At 34.8% G+C, this 14,367-nt stretch overlaps 1 protein-coding gene across 3 annotated transcripts in view; it reads right to left on the bottom strand.

The window, feature by feature from the left end:
- The window catches only part of TBCK (TBC1 domain containing kinase), a 197,263-nt gene that overhangs the window by 99,814 nt on the left and 83,082 nt on the right, over window positions 1-14,367 (bottom strand). For all 3 annotated transcript variants that reach the window (XM_075543954.1, XM_075543957.1, XM_075543955.1), the window contains exons 18-20: window positions 11,472-11,522; window positions 10,660-10,743; window positions 510-595 (exon numbers count right to left, since the gene is read on the bottom strand). In XM_075543954.1, the coding sequence (XP_075400069.1) occupies window positions 510-595; window positions 10,660-10,743; window positions 11,472-11,522 (221 nt within the window). The remainder of the gene's footprint in view (window positions 1-509; window positions 596-10,659; window positions 10,744-11,471; window positions 11,523-14,367) is intronic.

Raw genomic sequence — 14,367 nt, 5'->3', positions numbered from 1 at the left:
TGCCTCACAAGACTGGGCTACGGTTTCCTCAGATTAGCTCCCTTTCTGAGTTCCTGGCCTTGGGTGCTGTTGCAAATGTTAGTGGGTGGCTTCTCCCAGCTCTGTGCCACTCTCATTCCTATCTCTCCTGCTTCTGAACTCACTATGAAATGCCAATGCCTCAGCTCAGATGGGAAGTTCTAAGATCTCAGCCTACATTTATTTTTATTTATTGTTTAGTGGGAACATCCACTCACTAAATTGTCTTGCTCATGCATCTGAATTCGCTGTTTTTCTAAAACAATGCAAACGAAAATGACATTTTCCCTCGACTTAAGTGAGAATATGAAAAACCATGCAAACTCTGTAATAAAGAAAGCGATGATTTATAATAGTTATTTTTACAGATATGAAGCTCTTATGAAAATGTCTAAAACACATTTTCATACTTCCATTTTGGTATGTGTATGTGTTTGTGCTTGTCATTTATTTTTTGAACTGCATGCTTTATGAAAGCAAGAAGTACTTACGTCCGGAATAAAGCCAATCTCATTGAGATGATTGCTCAACTCCGGATCATGGAATGCAATCATCTGAGAGAACACAGCTAGATACTCTGAAATGATAAAAAAAAGTTCAACATTTTTATAATTACTTCAAATAAGGTTATGAATTCTCATATTATAGTTCTATTTACATGAGTTAATTTTTTTCATAAAGAAAAATTTTCAATAGGTAATATTGTTGTTATTCCTTTCTTAACTTAACTTATTAATAATTATTAAAATGTAACTTATTAATAATTATTAAACAAATAGACCATAAGGCTATATATGATTTCTGCCTTTAGAGCCCTTTGTTTTCTTCTTCAGTCATAAATTGCACAAGTTTATAACAATGTTTTCCTATTAAATTCCATAAATATATTTTCTTAATGATATTAAATAAACTTTTGCATTTATTGAATGTAAAATGGGTAAGATATACTTAAAGAAGGAGTAATATGGTAACAAAGGGAACAAATACGCATCAAAATTGATATGTGTGCTGCTTTTAAGTTCCTTCAAGTTAGTTCTGACTCATACCCTTATGCAGAACAGAATGAAACATGTCCTGGTCTTACATCAGCCTAAAAATCATCGTTATGGTTGAATCCATTGTTACAAACAGTGTGTCAATCCATCTTATCAAGGGCCTTCCTCTTTTTTACTTCACCTAGCATGATGTCTGTGTTAGGCCAGGGTGACTAGAAAAACAAAACCAGTGATACTTGTACATATGTAAGAGAGAGCATTGCATCAAGGAGTAGTTATATATCAGGAAAGCATGCCAGCCTAGTCCCGATCAAGTACATAAGTCCAATAGTAGTACATAAGTCTGATACTAGTCCATACATCCTTCTTTAGACTCACAAAGCCACAAGCAATGATTTAAAATGCAGAAAGATCACAGGCTGGTGGGTGAAAAGTCTTGTGGATCCAATGGTGGTGGAAGCATCACAGGGCTCCTGTAGGTCTCAGAATGACTCAACAGGAAGGTGAAGGCAGAGAGATGGGGAAGTTCCCAGGGCCTTCCTTATGAAAAGGTCACGCCCACAAGGAGGTACAATCAGCCTGTGACCTGATTGACAAGCTAGCCTCTATCCCTATACTTTTATATCTTCAAATTGACATGAATTTATGTAACTACCACAATGTCCTTTTCCAGAGACTGGTTTCTCCTGGTAACATGTCCAAAGTATATTAAGACAAAGTCACCCATCCTTGTGTCTAAGGAGCATTCTGGTTATACTTCTTACAAGACAGATAACTGGTTGTTGTTGCCATTCCACGGAACTTCCATTATTCTTCTCTAGCACCAAAATTAAATGCATGGATACTTCTTTCATCTTTCTTATGCAATGTCCAACTTTCCCAGGCATGAGGCAATTAAAAACAAGGTTAGTCCAATACTTGAAAGAAATCTTGTGCAGCAGGTTTACCCAATGCAATGTGTGCTTTGATCTCTTCTTTCCATGAGTACTGACTGAATTCAAGCAAGACAAAATCCTCAACAACTGCGCTCTTTTCTTCATTGATCATGATGTTACCAGTGATCTAGTTGTGAGGATTTTGGTTGTCTTTACATTGGGTTGTAATCCGTACAGAAGACTGAAATCTTTGGTCTTTGTAGGTCAGTGTTTCAAGGCCTCCTCACGTTCAGCAAGCAAGGCTGTGTCATGTGCATACCACAGATTGTTAATAAGCCTTCCTCCTATGCTGATGCTACATTTTTCATCATATAAACCAGCTCCTCTGCTTTCTGCTCATATCTATTATTTAGTACAAAATACCTATATGAATATTTATTTAGTTTTCATGTCTTAATTTTGCAAGAAATATTACTGAATCCCTGACAAAGTGACTTTTTATTTCTCTAAATTAAATCTTTCATTCTAATCACCAAAATATATTTTATAATGAGTTACCTATAAGCATCACTAGATATTTTTCAAAGAGGTACACCCAAGGCCAAACTATCATAATATCAATTATCACAGTGATAATCGCATTAACAAAGATTTCACTATGAACTCTACCCATGGATTTACTCTGCTCAATTCCACTTTACTACTCAATTTGAAACTGAGTAGGGAAACTACTCAATTTCACTATGACCTCTACCCATGAATGTTGGTTACAGAAAGGTATGCTATTACTATATCTTCCTCTCAGACCCGAATTACAGAACAAAGCAAAGACATCGGACTTATCTGAAGGCATCATAGACTGTACAGGTTTAATTTTCTTTTACTTTTTTTCTTCTTTCCTAAGAAGATATGCTTATATTCCCAATTTACCCCAACACCAGAGGTATGTAACATCAGCAACCATAATGAGCACTGCACAACATGGTGATAAAAGCATACAGTTACTAACTTCTAAGGAGTACACTTTATTTCAAACAGAGATTTCTGCTTCAGGCATGTCTTCCCAGCTAGGCATCTGTTTGCTAAAGATCGTTCTTATCTGAGCTAGACTGGTAACAGGCAATCACAATGTGGGAGAGCAGGACTAATTAAGGCGTGCTGAAGAAACTTTATCTCTCATGAAATCATTTTTCTTATGTTCACCAAACACTGATGATTACATTCATATCATATGTATTATAATCACAAGCCATTTCTTTCTATATGTATATATGTGTATTTTATATGTATATGCACACATGTAAAAAGAGGCTTAAAAAAGTTTTTGGAAAATTACATTATCTTTTATTTATTTTTTCCAGGAATGTTTGAAGTCTCTTTGTGTACATACACACACACACACACACACTCAAGTACATACATACATGTATTTATTTTTTACAAAGGGACTTCAGAAGAAAATTTCATCATTTTTTAATTACATTTTTCCACAGACTTTTTGGAGTCATCTTTTATAACATGTAGGTCAATATATATATATATACATATATATATATATATATATATACAATTTAAAAGGTTGGTATAAGTATTTGCTTCACAGAATAGGCTATGTAATGAGATGGCTTGACAAGGTATGTTTTCTATTTAAGGAGAATTATGATAGAGCTGATGAGACCAGTACTTTTTTAGTTTAGATTATCTCCCCCAACCCTCAATTTCATTTCACACAGTAAATTAAGAGAACAAAATTAAAATGTACATGTCTTTTCATTTGTAAATAAACTTAAAAGAATCCAAGAGTAGCTATAGAAAAACAGGTCACTCGTCATCAGAATAAAATAAAGAATTCCAGGGAAGTTCCTGATGAATCTTAAAGATTTTGAGAGGTCCAAAACGAACTCAAAATATGTTCTATGATAGGTGAAGTTATATGTCTACAGCCTTAAAAGTAAACAAACATTAGATGTTTTCTAATTTATCCCACAAAGCCACTGCCATCAAGATGATTCTGACGATGGCGACCCTAGGATTTCCAAGACCAAATATTTATAGAAGCAGATAGCTTCACCCATAAACTAAAATTTCAAACTCTTTGCTATTCCAACTCAGAGCAACCATATGGGACAGAATCGATTGTCTGTGGATTTCCAAGAATAACTTTTTATGAAAATATTTAGCCTCATCGTTCTCCTGTGCAGTGGCTACTGGTTTTTAACTGCTGATTTGGTGCTTAGCAACCAAAGCATAACCCAGGATTCCACCAGGATTCCACCCAGGATTCCAGGGTCTACATACTGGGGTTCTGTGCTTTGAAGAAGTCAAGGTACTCAGGAAAATTTTTCCTGAGGTAAAGCATATTAGATTGCTGTGCAAAACCACGACTACCATAAATACTGCTCATTCTAATGATGACTTAGACTTTCAATTTCTTTGCAAAGTTATTGATGTTGGGTGATGTGTGGTTGGTACCCTATCCTATAGGGTCATTGTGAGTCAGCACCCAATTGATGGCAATAAGTTTGGTAGAATTTGTAACGTATAAATACGATATTTGCTTGTTTTATGCTAACAAATTCATGAACTAGATCCAGGGAGGTAATTTTAGAATATCCAATATATGAGTAACACTGTTTTCCTTTTTGATCAGCCAACTTTTATCCTTTTAACTTGGGCAAGATGCAGATGAAGGATGATGGGCAACAGCTTTAAAACAAATGGTTTCCTCTGCTCACACGTCTGAAATAGCATCCTCAATTTTGTAACTATTTGTTCCTTTCCATCATTCTGTCAGTTCATTCTGAAGATGTTAAGTATAGATAAATATGCAGAATCATAAATCTCCTGTCATAGAAGAATGTGGCCAATTCAAACTATTTGGTGACACTTTGTCTCCTACCACTCAAAGAACAACAACAAAACATTTTTTAGCTGAAAATGAACCCAATAAGGTTACTTCCCATTACAAAGTATATCAGCTTTGAAATTTGGTTTACTGACAAAAGCAACAAGAAGCTACACCAACTTTTACATCTAAATGGACAGTAGGAGTTTAAAAGCGAAAGAAATGAGAAAGCCTATCTTTAGAGATATACTTGTGAGATAAAAAAAGTAGTTACATGCTCTGCTTTTGTGAAAAATCTGTAACCAAATTTATTCCACCATTTTTTGTTTCAGGACTACTCTGAATCACATGATATTAGATATTTATAAAAATGGAAAGGCTATATATCCATATATTCCTTATCCCAATATCTTATCATTAAAGTTATGCATGCCAATAATTTGCATTAGACTGGAAATATGCAATGCCTTGCTTTACTAAACACATGAGTCCCTAACTGTTAAACTGTATATGATCTTTCCTCAGTTCTCTCTTTGTTTTTGTTTGATGGGAAAGGGAGATTTTATAGCCTCATATTTAACAAGACTTTAAACTTTGCATGTCAGTGTTCCTCTCTCCCCTAAGAGTTATTGAATGTCTATGTGCAACGTGACCATGTATCCTACACAGTCTGAAAGCCTCGGTTTGTAGGCCCAGTGTCCAATGCATTTAATGCTCCTTTTAACACTGAAAAGTCGCTTCAGGTCAAAGTCACCAGAGTCAGCGTGTGGCACTCCATGAAATGCTACAGACGTTGCAGGGGACAAGGTCTTGCCCCTTGTCCCCAGAGGATTTAGAACAACTCACAAAGTGCTAATTGATCAAAATTTCACCTAATTTTGTTTTCAAGATAGCATTTTCCTTTGTCTTTCTATTTCGAACATGTGGCAACCTTATCTTCCAAACTTCCATGTGGGACTATGCCTTTGCGTTATAAAAGAGTACAAGCAAATGTTTAATGAAGTGCTAAAATCCCAACAGAGTGCAACAGAAGGATCGCTTTAGCAAACACAAAACCAAACCCACAACAGAGTGGTTTCAAAGAATAGTTTCCACCTTATGGGTCAGATTCCCAACTTGCTCCATTCTCATTCTAATATCTAAATGGTTATTTTTTTTCTTCAATGAATTAAAGAGACATTTTTTTCTTAAAAAAATTGCCTAAACATGCCAGTACAGTAAATTATAAGTCTGTCTTCTAATATCTCAGAAAGTCTAATAAGCATAGGCTTCTCAAATTCTGTCATCATTCTCAATCCAAATGGTATTCTAATTGTGAATATTAGTAATCTCTGGGAATCTAAAGGGCCAGTTCTGAGTTGTTTAGTCAATATAGTATTATTTTTAAATCCTCATGTATTAGTAATACATATCAGTAAAAGTGCTGCTAGAGAGAATGTGATAGTGTCAAAATGCTAATGAATATTCATGCAGGCAAGAAAGTAATGAAATTCAATCAAGGTAAACATATTACATTTCCTACATTGTCAATAGACAGAATTAAATCTTAAATGAATATGTTATTAGTTTTTAGATTTATCTGTCTTATATGACTTTTATGTGTTTTGAGTCGAATTTGCGTGTGGTGTAAGGTACGAGTCCATATTTGCGGGTGGCTATACAGCTGCCTTAGAAACATTTACTGGAGGCACTATGGGGGTTCAGTAACTGAAAACCATCAACTGTAGATATGTGCACTTACTACTGAACTCCCAATTTTATTCCAGTCGTCGGAGTATTTATTATTCTACAAATACCAGACGACTTTGATTACTGTAGATGTACAGTATGTTTTGAAATCAGCAAGTATGAATCCTACTTTGTGCTTCTTCAAAGTTGCCTTGTCTCTTTGAGATCCATTGCTATTCTTTTATCAATTTGAGGATTGCTTTTATTTTTGCCTTTCTGCAAAGAACGTTGTTGAAATTTTGACCAGAACTACATTGACTTTTGACTGCTTTGGGTAATGTTGACATTCTAATTATATTAAGTACTGTAACACCAAAACATAGTCTGCCTTTCTAGTTATTTAGGTCGACTTTGTTTTATTTCAAGGAGCTCTGAGAGTGCAATGATTAAGTGCATGTTTACTAACTTGAAATATTAGCAGTTTGAATCACTCCATGAGAGAGAGATGTGGCAATCAGTTCCCCAAACACCGTAGCTTTGGAGTGCCTGTGGAGCAGCTCCATTCTGCTCAATGTGGGTGCTCTATTCGGCATGCATAGTAACAGCTTGCTTGGTTTTAATCTCTTTCAGCAGAGTTTCATACTTTCATTGTAGTTTTCAAATTGTTTCAATTTATACCTTGGTATTTTTTCTGTTGAGATACTATTGAAAATGCAATTGTTTTCTTGATTTTGTTCAGATTGCTCATTAGACAGAGGCCGAGCTCAGTTGTGTGTTGACATGGCACTCTGCACTTTACTACATTAGTTCAAGTACTAAGGTAGATGATGGTGACTGACGGGCATCCTGGAATAAAGACTCTTTGGTCATGGTGCCTAGTTCTCTTAATAGGCTGTTGGAATAATGATTGTTAGTATCTTGTTGAGAACTTTAAATTTTTATAAGAAATATTGTTCTGAATTATTCTTTCTTTGTGGTGTCTATGTCTGGCTTTAGGATTATCATAATGCTGGTTTCATACATTGGGTAGAAATAAGTGTTCTTTGTTCTACTTTTTGGAAGAGTTTAAGGTCGGCTTGGTTTAACTCACTTACAAAGGGTTGTAGAATCCCCCAGAGAGTTCTGTTGTTGTTGGGCAGATTAGAGTCCTGATTCGCTTTCTTCAGAGAAGAACTGGTGGCGTGGTGGTCACTTGTGGGGCTGAAAACCACTAGGTCAGCAGTTTGAAACCACCAGCTATTCTTTTGATTTTTCATATCTTTGTAAGTTTAGGTAGAGTATGTATTTGTGGAAATGTCATTTAATCTAGGTTATCAAGCTTTTTTGGGGGGCGGGGGGGTGCTACAGTTGTTTCATACCATTCTCTTGTGTGTCTTTTAATTTCTTTTGAGTCATTTGTAATATCTCTACTTTTATATTTTGGTCATTTGTATCTTCTTTTTCAATTTTAATAGAGTTTTCTTGATTTTTTTTAGAGAACCAATTTATACGTGAATATTCAGTCAACATTGCCATTTATATTAACTTTTTAAACTTACTAATAGCAGTATGGTGCTAACATATTTAAATAAGGATTAAAGAGTCATCTGTGGAGCTACACAGCTACGAACCACATTATCTTCTAGCTTCAAGTTTTCAGTTGGTCTTGGGTCATTTACTGATTGTTACGTACACTGCGCAGTATATAAAATCTGTTTTAGCCAAGCCATATTAAATCCATTATTTTGGAACCATTTGAACATAAAAGAGTAAACTCTCACTTCTATAACATCTTAATACTAATATGGATAAGATTTAAAATAATTATGAATAATGATGGGTCTTACCCATTCTCATGGAATCTGATAGTATTATCTAAGATGTATGCATTAAATCCACCTTTTGATATCACTGAAAACTTAGAATGAAAATTTATAACATGTTGTCATTGATAAGGGTAAATTTAAAGGAAATTACAAATAAAAATGGGACACATATCTATTAGGAAGGTATAGAACACAACCTAATAGAACATATTTGAAGAGGGCATTATATGATGCTTCTATTTGGATTACCTTACTAAACTAATTTATACTTGCAAATAAACTCTCTTTCTATAAAGCACATTTATGTTTGAACATAAAGATTGAAAGCAAAAAAGTTGTATCTTCTAATAAACCTTCTCAAATTAATACCAAGTTTTGATAAGCTCACATTACAGAAATGTGCAGGGAGTTGAGTATCAACAATTTAACCATTACATCGTTTTAGTACAGGAAGTTGACAATGTCTATTTAATCATTTGAAAGAGCCCGGGATGTCCAGTAGGTTAAGCATTGGGCTAACAGAAAAGACCAGGAATTTAGAAGCATTAGTTGTTCTGCAGGAAAAGACGAGGCAGTCTGCTCCTATAAAAATTCCTAACCTCAGAAACTCTAGGGTGATAGGTAGGTTTGTGTCAATTTGGTTGGCCAGGGTTCTCATTAGTTTGGGAGTGATCTCCTAGGATGAGGTCTAAATAAAGTAATTAACTTCTTGAGAAGCCAGCCTTTTGGAAGAGTGAAGTGCCTTGAGGCAATTGGAAGAAAGCCTCCTGGGAGGTGTGGCCGGCTCCTTGTTCAGCAGATCCTGTGAGAATGCGTGTCCCTTCGGCTGGGTCTGGATGCTGTATCTGGTTTGTTGACCTCCTGCAATAACCTGTCTATCCCAAAAGCCATCAGTGGATAGTGGACCTTAGATTCATGTAACTTGTCTTATATAGTAGTCTGTGGTCTTCGTTTTCCTGCTTCCTGGTCCATTCGTCCGCAACAGCCACACAAGTCAGGTAAAGCCTTCAGCTTCACATCTGACCCAAGAACTTGAATTGGACTGGACTTACCCATTCCTACAACTGAGTGAGTCATTTTTCTTGATATAAACTTCTCTATCTCTATAGAAGCACCACTGGTTTTGCTTCTCTTGAGAATTCAATTAATGTATCTAGGGAACAGTTCTACTCGGTCTTATGAGTTGAAACTAACCCAATGGCAGCAGATGAATTTTTATTAATATTTAAAATCTAAAAACATTTGACCCTATTCTGTCCATTTCTCAAATCTTCCTAAAATTATTTTTAACAATAAATATTTTATAGCAAGAAATTGATCTTTTGAATTTTTAAAGACTAATTCCTTGTAAGAACATAAGTATATCATATAATTTACTATGAATGATAAGAAGGGAAATAATATGCATTCAAGTATTTGCTTAAAATATAAAAGTATATAAATATATATGTTACATTAAGGACATATGTTTTATTCAAAACTTTCTCAAAATAACTAGTTAGGAAATTTTCAAAATGTAAATTTTCAATACATTATGCACAGGATATTATTCCATCTAATACAATCTACTATACATTTTTATTTCTCATTTTAAGATATACATATATTCATTTCAAAGAAAAACATTTAAAAACTATGTATAAGTCCCAGGAGTTTATATGACAAAACTAACACAGGAGTACTGGGTCAGTAGTTCAATATCTAGCACTTCTACATTGCAGATACAAAAGATCTATAAGTGATCACCTGCTTCCATTTGAAAACATAATTACTTTTCTCTGCATTCCTACATAAAAGATGCTGGAATCATGCTTTCATGTACAAAGCTATTTATCCAAGTTCAAAGTCTCCTATTTTTAGTTCCTTTTAAATTTACATTTTCCTTCCTAATTGCATTCCTAGCATATTGACCCCTGATTACCAACAGTGAAAATTTAATTGAAATTCCATTTATTGAAGGTTTCAGTAATTCAGACACAGCTTCTAGTTTTCCTATTCCATTTATTCAAATGGAATATTTATAATAATGATACAAATATAAATAAAACACAGCACTAGCGTAGTAGCTTAAAATTTTAGTAAAATGATGGAAAATTTGCATAAATGAAAATGCTCTATCAAAGGAGTATCTGAAATGTGTCATAAAAATGACAGATAGACTCCACTGGGGTACCCAGCTTTGTAAGATTTCCCAAAAGAAACAGAAAAGTATAAGAAAATTCCTTGTTCTAGATAGTACATCGGCATATGAACAGAACTAAATTCACATATTAAACAAGCATTTAAAAATCATAATTTTTATGTACTTCAAAGAAAGACTTACCTTTATGATCTACATAGATTTTAATGACATATCATCACCATATTTTACAGGATCACAATCATATATATAATGAGCTTTGGTTACTTTTGACAGAAGTACTTTCCCTCTGAAAAGAAAGACATGTGCTTACCTTGTATTACATGTGAGTTGTCTTTCAAGAAGAAGTTATAAAGGTATTTGGGAATGAAAGCAGACAGACATGCATATGCCAGAGCTAGGAGAGCACAAAAGACACATAGGTGATAAATTAGTTAATGAGGCAAATGACTAGCAGCCACCCCTTTAGTGTATATCTTTTAAGTCGACTATTTAAATAATAATTATGGTAATAAGTATTAGAGAATCAAAAATAAGGGACCAAAAAACTGCCATTTAAGTCAGAAAATATTTTGGGGAAAAATGATAACCACTGTAGGAAATTTTACATTCCAAATTACGGAGACCCCTATTATTCCCAATAAGGAAAGCTTTCATTTACTGAGCATAAATTTTTCATCTCTAAACATTATCATCCTTAATGAGCTACACAAGCTTCATGGTTCTTAATTACTTTTGATGTAAACAAGAGTAGTAAACGTTATTTTTAGTAATGCTAGACACATATTATTCTTTCAAAACAGATTCTTTACAATTCTAGGATCAATATTTTAATGGGATATGTATAACTACACAGCAAAAATTCTAGTTTATAATAATAAGTAATGATACCAGAAAACAGTGCATTCTTAAAATTATTCAAATAATGAACTTTATTTCTCTATGATAATATCTAGTTTACAGGATTTATTATTTACTTTAAATAAAATAAATCTGAGGGGATTTCACAGTAATTTTCAGTACCTTCCAGCACAAAAATCTTCCATTAAAAAAAGAGCTAGGATGTTTGAATAAAATATTATCGAATGATATAGATGATGATTACTTAAATTAAAAGAGACTTACCTTCATTATTAAAATTTAAATATAGGAATGGAGCACAAAGAGAGTCAAGACCTGGTGTTGAGAGATGGGGAGAAAGGGGTTTAATGAATAATTTAATAGAACTGTAGATATGCCTTATTTAAGCCTGCATTACCTCAATACAGACTGTGCATTATAAACATTAACCTCATAGAAATGCATTTTCTCATGAGTTGTTGTCATTAGTAAGATGACTGTGCTTCACATCTAGTAAGGATCCAGTACAATGGAGTTCTGAAGATGGCTTGCCAAATGAAGGGAGGGCAGTGATAGAAGAAATGAAGCAACCAGAAGAGCTGGAAGAGAGTTCCATCTCTGAACTTAATTGTGTAATCTTGATAATAATTCACACCCCTAAGCAAGAGTTTTCATTTGAAGGATGGAAATATATATATTTCTTTGGTTAAAAAACTATATCTATTATCTATCTATTTATCTATCTATATCCTTTAAAAAGTATAAAGTGAAATACGAAACTGTGGCATGTTTCTCTAAGAATGTTTTTGTTAGGTGCCTCACATCCATTCCAGCCCACAGTTGGTGGCCACACTGCCACGGCCGGCACCACCTTCCCAATTTTTGCTACATCTCAGCCCATTGTGGAAGCCTCTTTGTCCTTGATGGCCTTCCTTTTTCTTCCATGCTTCTCCTTGACTAATGGGGTGACCTTTGCTAGAGTCGAGTCTTCTTTCATAGTATATCCAAGGTACTTGAAACCAAGGATCACCATCCTTGCTTCTAAGGATCATTCTGGGTATACTTTTGCCAAGACAGATTTATGTCCTTTCAATATTCTTACCAACACCACAATTCAAAGGCATCACTTCCTCAGTCTTCCTTATGCATTGTCCAACTTTCGCATGCACATGACACAACTTAAAATACCATGACTTGGGTTAAGTGCACTTCAGTTTTTAAAGTGACTTCCTTGCTCTTCACAACTTTAAAGAGGTCTTGCACAATGTCTGTCAAATGCAGTATGTTGTTGCTTGGTAGAGTTCTTACATTTCTGCATCACTTGCTTTAGTGGTTACTATAGAAACTTGAATAATAGTTGTACTGTTAGGCTTTCCTCATATTCAGATAGTCATCCTATCACATACAGCCTTGTACTTTAAGATAGATCTTAAAATGCTCTTTTAGATAACGGATGCATTGAGGTTCCTTTTGAATTTGTCATTCTCACCATAGTAAACCATATGCTTATCTTATTTAAATTAGCCAAGATCAGTTCATTTCAGTTCACTAATGACTAAGATAACAATCTTTCTGCATTCCAGTTCATTTTTTACTTCCAATTTTCTTAGATCATACATCATACATGCAACCTTCTGATTAGTATTTGATATTGGCAATTGTTTTCTCTAATTTGGATTGTGGGCCACCAGCATAGAAAGTTCCAAAAGCTAGAGAGACAAACCAGATTGCTCGTAATTATATATAAATATATTTATAAAGATAGATATATAATACAAGAAATGAACCGTTAAATTGTATACAGATAGATAATACAAGAAATTAACATTTAAATTATAAAGCAATGAGACACTAGCAGTCCCTTAAGGCTTGAGAGCCGCCAGTTGCCAGTTCCCTTCTGTAGAGAGAGCTGGGCTATATATACCCAGGTAGCAAACAGCAAGGCAGGTCCCCAACTGCCATCAACTATCGGTCCCCAGCTCCAGAGATGAACATTCCAATCATGTGGGCTTAAAGGGACCTCAACTTCCAGTGACACAGTCCACAGGCTAGGCATCCCACAGGTAGTGTACCCCTTTAAACTGAGGCACAGAACAAGCAAGGTGAGGCTCACCAAGCCATTTATCCCTCTGCCCTTCAGTTAATCCTACTTGTGTTTATCGACCAGGCTGGCACAATAAACTATCGCACCATATCACTATGGTTGACTCTTTCCCAGTCACACTTTGAGTCCCCTCAGTGTGAAGGGCTCAACTTCTAGCATGCTATCTGACAATGTGTCTCAGCTATTCATAAGGTTTTAGTGGTTAATCACTCAGAAGTAGCCATCCTATTCCATCTTTCTTCCCTATATCTGACAATATTTCACTGCTATTCATAGGGTTTTCAGTGGCTAATCCTCAGAAGATTCCTTCCTTCTACTCGGTTTAGTCTGGAGCTCTATGGAAACCTACTCACTTTGGGAGTCCCTGCTGATATTTAAAATACCAACTAAATTATTAGTGACACAATTTTTAGCAACATGCAAGCCACTGCTATACAAAAAACTGACAGACGATAATATTAATAATATTGCACATACTACCTTGAGAGGATAGAAATATATATATATATATATATATATACACACACACACACACACACACACACACACACGTAAACATAATGCTTTCATTAGTAGTTAGCCAGAAAGAAACTGACATAAAAGAACTACAACTCAGAAAAATATAAAATAAGAGGACTGGGTAGAATTGGTTTCAATTAATAAATTAATGACCGCCCAAACAAGAATGGTAAAAGCTAAAAATTTTAATCTGGGGTTAAAGATGCTAAGTAAATAAATAAAGAGAAAAATAATAACATGACAAACTCCTATTATCTGTATTAGGTATACATTGATAAGTGACTAAATGTTAAGAATAGTGTAGTGGCAGCAAGTTATTGATGTAGATCTTCTCGTCAGAAGACTCTAACTTGTACTGCACGGGTCTGGGAAGATATTGATAGGATTCATCTGTGAGTAAATGCAAACAGCATTCCCTGGAGTGTCAACCTGTTATGTACAAAATGAGTCCTTGGAGAAGCAGCAAGAGGAGTCTCATTATCAGAAACAGCTAGGAGTTGAGTGAGTCTTTTGGATCTGAGTTCTCTGCACAGCAAACCTCCTGGGTCCAGATGACAG

Source organism: Tenrec ecaudatus, chromosome 3 (genome assembly GCF_050624435.1).
Source record: "Tenrec ecaudatus isolate mTenEca1 chromosome 3, mTenEca1.hap1, whole genome shotgun sequence".
Classification (NCBI taxonomy): domain Eukaryota; kingdom Metazoa; phylum Chordata; class Mammalia; order Afrosoricida; family Tenrecidae; genus Tenrec; species Tenrec ecaudatus.
This window is presented reverse-complemented; position numbering and strand designations above follow the sequence as displayed.